Here is a 6,528-nt window from a genome sequence, read left to right as displayed (position 1 = left end):
ATGGGCGGGGTCGGGAGGTGGGGCAGGCCCAGGGAGGCGGGGCAGGTGTCGGGAGGCAGGGCCGGGAACAGGGAGGCGGGGTCAGGTGGGGCAGGGCCTCACCTGCAGGTCCCGGTTGTGGTTCTCGCACAGCAGCTGCAGAAAGCGCAGGATGGGCTGCATGATGAGCACGGACGTGCCCATCTCGTTGCTCTGCACGCGCTCGCCCACCTCATGCCCCTGGCGCAGGCTGGGGCCCAGCGAATAGCGGGATGAGGAGCTGGGCATCCAGAAGGAGGCCACGCGGCCTGCAGGGTGAGGCCTGGTTAGGCTGGGGCTGTGGGGAGCCGCCAGACCCTCACCCTCACCCTCCGTTCCCACCCTCAGTCCCCAGCCTGCCCACCTTGCCTTGTGCCCACGTCCTCATCCCTGGGGCCCACGACCCCGCTCACCCTGCACCCTCTGAGCCTGACCTTTGGCGGTGGGGTCTGCTGGCTCCCGGTCCTCCCGCGGCTGGCTGCCCAGGTCGCTCATGTTGACGGCCACTGTGGACTTGGTCTCCTGCTGGGCCCGCTTCATGCGGTCGTGCAGCACCTTGAAGAAGCGCTCTGACTTCTTGTCGCTCGTCATCAGGTTGTGGAAGGATTTCTGCGGGTGGACAGTGAGACAGGGGGCAGCCTCAGCACCAGGCCTGGCTCTAAGCAGCCCTCGGCGAGACCCGGGGGGCTCCATCCTGTGCTGCAGGGACAAGGTGGCGGAGACAGAGACGCCCCTGCGCCCTGCGCCTAAGGCTGGGGTGGGGGGCAGTGAGGACCGGCAGAGGTGGGGGAGGAGGGGCCGGTGATGCTGGAGGCCTGCACTAGCTTCCTACCCACCTGCACCTGCCCTTGACCTTCCGTCAGTTCCCCACACAGCAGCTAGAGGGGTCTCTCTGAAGTCTAAGTCATGTCCCTCCTCCGCTCAAAACCCTGAATCTTCCCCAGGGGCAGGCCTGGGCCCACAGTGCCCACGAGGCCACGTGATGGCCTGCCACCTCCCTGACCCCAGCTCCTCCCATTCACCCCTCCTCCACCCCCTCCAGCCACATCAGCCACTTCCCCTTCACGGCCTTCTGCTGCCGGCTCTGCCCCGTGCGCCCTGCCCCACTTCACGTCCTCACTTCCGGGTCCTCATTCAAATGGTCCCCTCTCAGGGGTCTTCCCCATCACTCCTTCTGAGATAGCCCTGGCCCAGAACTCCTGAAGCCCCCTGCCTGAATTATCACCATCCAGCATGCCCTCCGTATTACGCAGGGATTGCAGTTAGGGACTGCTGTCCCCACTAGGATACGAGTACCAAGAGAACATGGGTTTTGTCTCTTTCCTTCACTGCTGAATCCTTACCGCCTAGAACACTGCCAGGCACATAGAAGGCACTCACTAAACGCAGACTTACGGGAAGGATGAATGAGTGAGTAAATAAATGAACGGAGATAAAATAATCAGAGAGGGCTTTTGGAGATAGTAGGCCTTTACTTGGACACCAAAGGCTGAGGATGTGGAAGAGGAGGGAAGGAGACCTGAGCAGAGGCTGAGAGGCAAGAATGGTGGACCAATAGGGGGCGGGATGGTGGGCGACAGGCCCAGGCCCGGCTGGAGCAGGGCGAGGGTGTGGGATAGAAAAGGGCCACGTGACACGGGGGCAGATATGGGAGGCAGAGCCTCCCACGAGTAGCCGGACTCGCACTGGCCGCCGGCACCCAGCCCTGCAGCCCCACCCCCATGGCCTGGGGACTGGCACACTGTCCGCCTCCTGAGCAGGGGGCATCACCCAAGGAGGTGAGCCCCCCGCAACCCCGCCCCCCTCCACACCTGGATCTCGGTGTTGCCACCGTCCAGCAGGCGGATGGCCAGGCCAATGCTCTCCTGGAAGATCTTCTCATTCTTGGTGCTGGTGATGAGGTCACACACCAGCTTGGTGGCCCCCTCCTTGTCCAGCCGGCACTGGGTGGCTGCGATCGCTGACCAGTCTTGGTCCAGGCCTGGAGTGGGCAAACTCGCTTAAGGGGTAGCAGGTGGAGGGAGGGGAAGGAAGGGCCCAGAGCCAATGGGCCTCCCGGAGGCATAGCAGGGGAGACGCGGTACTGACCGGTGCCCATGGGGTCTGGAAGGTCCCCCCGCGAGCTGGACTTCCGGTTCTGGAGGTAGTTTTGCAGCAGCATTTTGCGCAGCTGGTTGCCCTGCAGGGAAGGGAGCAAGGCCTACGGTGGCCCATTTCACCCTCTACCCCCCAGCCCAGCGGTCCTGGTCCTGAGCCCCTGGACCTCGTGGACAAGCCCACCCAGCATCCAGCTGACCTGGGCACTCACCCGGTCCCCATACTTGGTCTTCTTAAGCAGCATTTGCTGCAGCGTCCTCAGCACCTTGACACACAGCTTCTCCTCTGACTCCATGAGGTCCTTGGTGTGCTGGATCAGCCTGGCAGGCGGGGAAGGAGGGCACACTTGGGGCGGACCCCTCCCCCCTCCAGCTGCTGTTCCTGACCACGGCCCTCTGACCCCATGGGCTTTCCCCGTCCTGGGCCGCTGTGTCCCTGCCGCCCCCGTGTCCCGGCCCCGCACCCCACTCACTTGGACAGGAAGCCTCCACTCTCACAGCGCTGGTGGGCCTCACTGCCCTCCAGAAAAAGCAACTCGGGCCAGTGCAGGACGTCCACCAGCACGGACAGCTCGGCCTGCACTAGGGGCTTCAGCCGCTCCTCCAGGGCCGTGATGATGTCCTGGGGTGGGTGGCGTGGGGAGGGCAGGGTCACCACTGGGCGAGGTGCAGGCCACCCAGGCCCAAGGGATGACCAGGGCGTGACTGCCGTTCCCCCCACCCCAACGCCAAAGCGCCCCACGGATTGGCCTGTGCCTGTCTGAGGGGCCCTGGGCCCACAGAGCCACCCAGGACAGAGCATGATGTCTGTCTGCTCAGAGCCCCTGGGCATACCCTGGCTTTCCTCCCAGCCCCTTCTCTAGCTCTGTGTGACCTTGGGCAAACCCTTTGCCCCCTCTGGGCCTCGATTTTCTGCCACATGAGGATAGTAACTCACCACACCCCCTCTAGAGGCCAGTGAGACAGTGGACAGAGTGTGTTCTCTAAACACAAAGGTGCTGCTGGGAGCGAGGGGTGTACCGGCCCCCTTTACGAGCACCAGCCCTGGAATGGTGCCCCTCAGTCCCCTGCCCCTAGCAGCCCCCAGGAGTGGACGAGCTGACCAGCCCCTTCCCAGGGAGCGTGGGCAGCACAGGGAGGGACACTCCCCAGCCCCACGCCCACCTGCAGCTTCTCGATGATGTTCTTGTAGTCCCACTGGTTGGGGGTGGGTGTGACGCGGGGGAAGGCCCGCGGGGCCGTCTTGTAGTTAGAGACGTTCCGCTGGGCGGCAACTGCACAGCTGGCACCACTGCTGAGCAGCGAGCTGATGTGGGCATCCAGGTCCATGGGCAGCGAGATGGCCCGGCCCTTGGCTGAGGGGAGAGGGGACGGGACGCTGGTGGGAGGTGAGGGCTCAGCCAGAGGGCCCAGGCTCAGGGTCTGTCGCACTGGGGGACAGGGCCTGGGGTGCAGGGGCCCCCACCCTGGCCCCGACTTGAACTGAGGTGCCCTCTTCCCTTTTTAGGGTAAAAAGAGGGAATTTTTGCCTCTTCGTTTCCACCCTGGCTCCACTCTGACCCCTCACCCCTCCACTCTCGCGCCTCCCCTCTCCCCCTCCCTGACTCTCCCTAACGATCTGCAGCCTCCCTCCTGCCCGAGACCACTTGTAAGCCCAAGAAACTCTGCTCGGGGGACGGCACCCAGCACCCTCCTCCAGGGAACTGCCTCAGAGGAGAAAACAGCCTTTCTCCATTGCCAAGACGCCAGTCAGACACCAAGAAGGACTTACTGAGCACCACCTAGGAGCAGCTGATGGGCGAGCTTCGGGATAAGGTGTCTACTGTGAGGGCGGGCATCCCGAAGGAGAGGAGAGAAGGGGAGGGGAGGGGAGAGAGAGAGAAGGGGAGGGGAGGGGCTGGCCAGCGCCCCGGCACACTCACCCACCATGGCGAGGGTCCGGATGCAGGCCTCCACAGAACCCTTGTGCTGCTGCTGCAGCCACGGACACTCAAGCAGCCGTGTGGTGGACTGCAGCAGCTGCACCACGATCGTCTGGTGTGTCTGCAAGAGGCAACGTGCCTGCTGCCGCAGCCCGGCCCACACTCCACTCTGGGCGGCCCCAGGCTGGTGACCAGAGCCTACTGAGTCTGGGCGTGGGCGGAGGGATAAGGCCTCCAATAGCTACCATGGGCTTTGGTGCCAGTTGGAAAAAGGCACCTCCTTTCCTCTCAGCAGTGCACAACCTGCGCAACTATACATGGCAGCCCTGTGAGAACTCCCCAAGGTCCAGGCCTGGGGCTTATAACCCTATTGCCGACCCTTTTCTTCCTTTAAAAAAATTTCAAATAAATTAATATTGTGGAAAGGGGATATATTTACATGGTTCAAAAACCAAAAGGTTATAAGAAAGAATACTTCAAGAAGTCTTGGGGGCTTCCCTGGTGGCGCAGTGGTTGAGAGTCCGCCTGCCGATGCAGGGGACATGGGTTCGTGCCCCGGTCCGGGAAGATCCCACATGCCGCAGAGCGGCTGGGCCCATGAGCCAAGGCCGCTGAGCCTGTGCGTCCGGAGCCCGTGCTCCACAACGGGAGAGGCCACAACAGTGAGAGGCCCGCGTACCGCAAAAAAAAAATAATTATAATAAAGAAGTCTTGGGACTTCCCTGGTGGTCCAGTGGTAAAGAATCTGCCTTACAATGCAGGGGACGCAAGTTCGATCCATGGTCAGGGAACTAAGATCCCACGTGCTTCAGGGCAACTAAGCCCGCACGCCACAACTACTGAGCTCATGTGCCTCAACTAGAGAGACTGCGTGCCACAAACTACAGGGCCCATGTGCTCTGGAACCTGCGCACCACAACTAGAGAAGGGAAAACCTGCACTCCACAACTAGAGAGAAGCCCACGCGCCACCACGAAAAATCCCACATGCCTCAAAGAAGATCCCGAGTGCCACAACTAAGACTCCACACAGCCAAAAAAATAAATAAATAAATAATAAATAAAATCTTAAAAAAAAAAAGAAGAAGTCTTGACCCCATCACCCCCATTCTCCTATGCTCTACCCTGTGGCTAATGAGAGGTGGGGAAAGCTGATACACATCACCAGAGTCCCAAAGGGGTCCCAGGGCCCAAACGCATATGAGTCAAAACAAGCCCATCCTGGCTGGGAGGGTGGGACCCAGTGTTTTTTCGCTCAGAAGCGCTATCCCCACTCCATCCTCAGTCCCTCTACCTATAGGCAGCCCTTTGATTGGTTTCTTGTGTGTCCTTCCGGTGTTTCTTTATGAATTCGGTGGTGTAGCAGGGTCCTTCCTCAAGGGAACCTGGGTCTCTTCCTTTCAAGGGGCTCTGGGCCGTGACCTGGCTCGAGTCTGGGAATTTGGGGATTGAGGGGCTGTAACTCTCAGGGATTCAAGTCCAACACCTGTTCACAGCCTAGAGCTCTTCTGCCTCTACGGATAAGAAAGGCTTTAAGAAGACTATCTACCTCTTTCAGCTCTAGGGACACCACGACCAGCTAGCCGACACTGATGATTCTGCACATCACATTCTCCTGCTTCGGCTCTGCCATCCACTGCAGTGATCGTCACACGTTGCCTTCAGTGCATAAGGGCCGCCGGGTGTCCCCGGCTACCCTGGGACCCATCGTACCAAGTGAATTTAGGAATTCCTGTTCTATGGTAATTTCCCCTGTAATTCCCAACCCACGGGAACTGTGAGATAATAAACGTTTGTGGTTTTAAACTGCTATATCTGGGGCTAATTCGCTACACAGCATTGATAACTAATACACGTTCATATTCTTCTGCTGTATCTTTATAAGCTACAAGCAAATATGAACATATATATTCTGACTCCTGCTCCCCCGTGCCCACACAGAAGCCGCCAGCAGCTGGAGCTCACCTGCAGGGAGGTGCTGTTCTCGGAGAACGGGGAGCTGAAGAAGGCGCTGATGGTGTCCAGCACGACGGTCAGCACAAACCTCTCCAGGGTGGGGTCAGACAGGCGCTTCTCACGCTTACTGCAGACCTGGGGTAGAAGAGACTGATGCCTGGGGGCCCCTCCACTCCCACCCCCTGGAAGGCCGCTGCCCCCCACGCCATGGTCTGCCTGCCAGCCCACACCCCGACAGGCACGGACCCGAGCCATGTCCAGGGTGAAGTTCTCAAAGAGTGTCCAGATGTGGTTGCTGGTATAGATCTCCTTCATCTCCACCTCCGTGTCCACGTAGCAGTGGTTCACAAAGTTCACGTAGGCCATTTTCACCTGGGCAGGCGGGGCCGGGAGGTCAGGGCACGAGCCGGGTCTCCCTCTCTGCGCTTCCCTGATTCCTCCCAACCCTCCCCTTGCTTCTCTGCCCGAGTCCCCACCACCTCCCCACCTCCCAAGCCCTGTCCACTTCCCCCACTTTCCCTCCCTCCCCCCCCCTGC

General features: G+C 60.5%; 1 protein-coding gene across 1 annotated transcript in view; it reads right to left on the bottom strand.

Annotated features, from left to right (window-relative positions):
• Nucleotides 1-6,528, bottom strand: part of ITPR3 (inositol 1,4,5-trisphosphate receptor type 3) — a 68,342-nt gene that overhangs the window by 10,057 nt on the left and 51,757 nt on the right. The window contains exons 32-41 of the mRNA XM_007460843.1: nucleotides 6,238-6,363; nucleotides 6,001-6,126; nucleotides 4,037-4,157; nucleotides 3,279-3,469; nucleotides 2,588-2,736; nucleotides 2,327-2,435; nucleotides 2,107-2,197; nucleotides 1,830-1,999; nucleotides 453-627; nucleotides 103-287 (exon numbers count right to left, since the gene is read on the bottom strand). Coding sequence (XP_007460905.1) covers nucleotides 103-287; nucleotides 453-627; nucleotides 1,830-1,999; nucleotides 2,107-2,197; nucleotides 2,327-2,435; nucleotides 2,588-2,736; nucleotides 3,279-3,469; nucleotides 4,037-4,157; nucleotides 6,001-6,126; nucleotides 6,238-6,363 — 1,443 coding nt within the window. The remainder of the gene's footprint in view (nucleotides 1-102; nucleotides 288-452; nucleotides 628-1,829; nucleotides 2,000-2,106; nucleotides 2,198-2,326; nucleotides 2,436-2,587; nucleotides 2,737-3,278; nucleotides 3,470-4,036; nucleotides 4,158-6,000; nucleotides 6,127-6,237; nucleotides 6,364-6,528) is intronic.

The sequence above is a fragment of the Lipotes vexillifer genome, unplaced genomic scaffold, assembly GCF_000442215.2.
Source record: "Lipotes vexillifer unplaced genomic scaffold, Lipotes_vexillifer_v1.1 scaffold921, whole genome shotgun sequence".
Classification (NCBI taxonomy): Eukaryota; Metazoa; Chordata; class Mammalia; order Artiodactyla; family Lipotidae; genus Lipotes; species Lipotes vexillifer.
The sequence above is the reverse complement of the archived record's forward strand: the minus strand, read 5'-3'. Positions and strand labels throughout refer to the sequence as shown.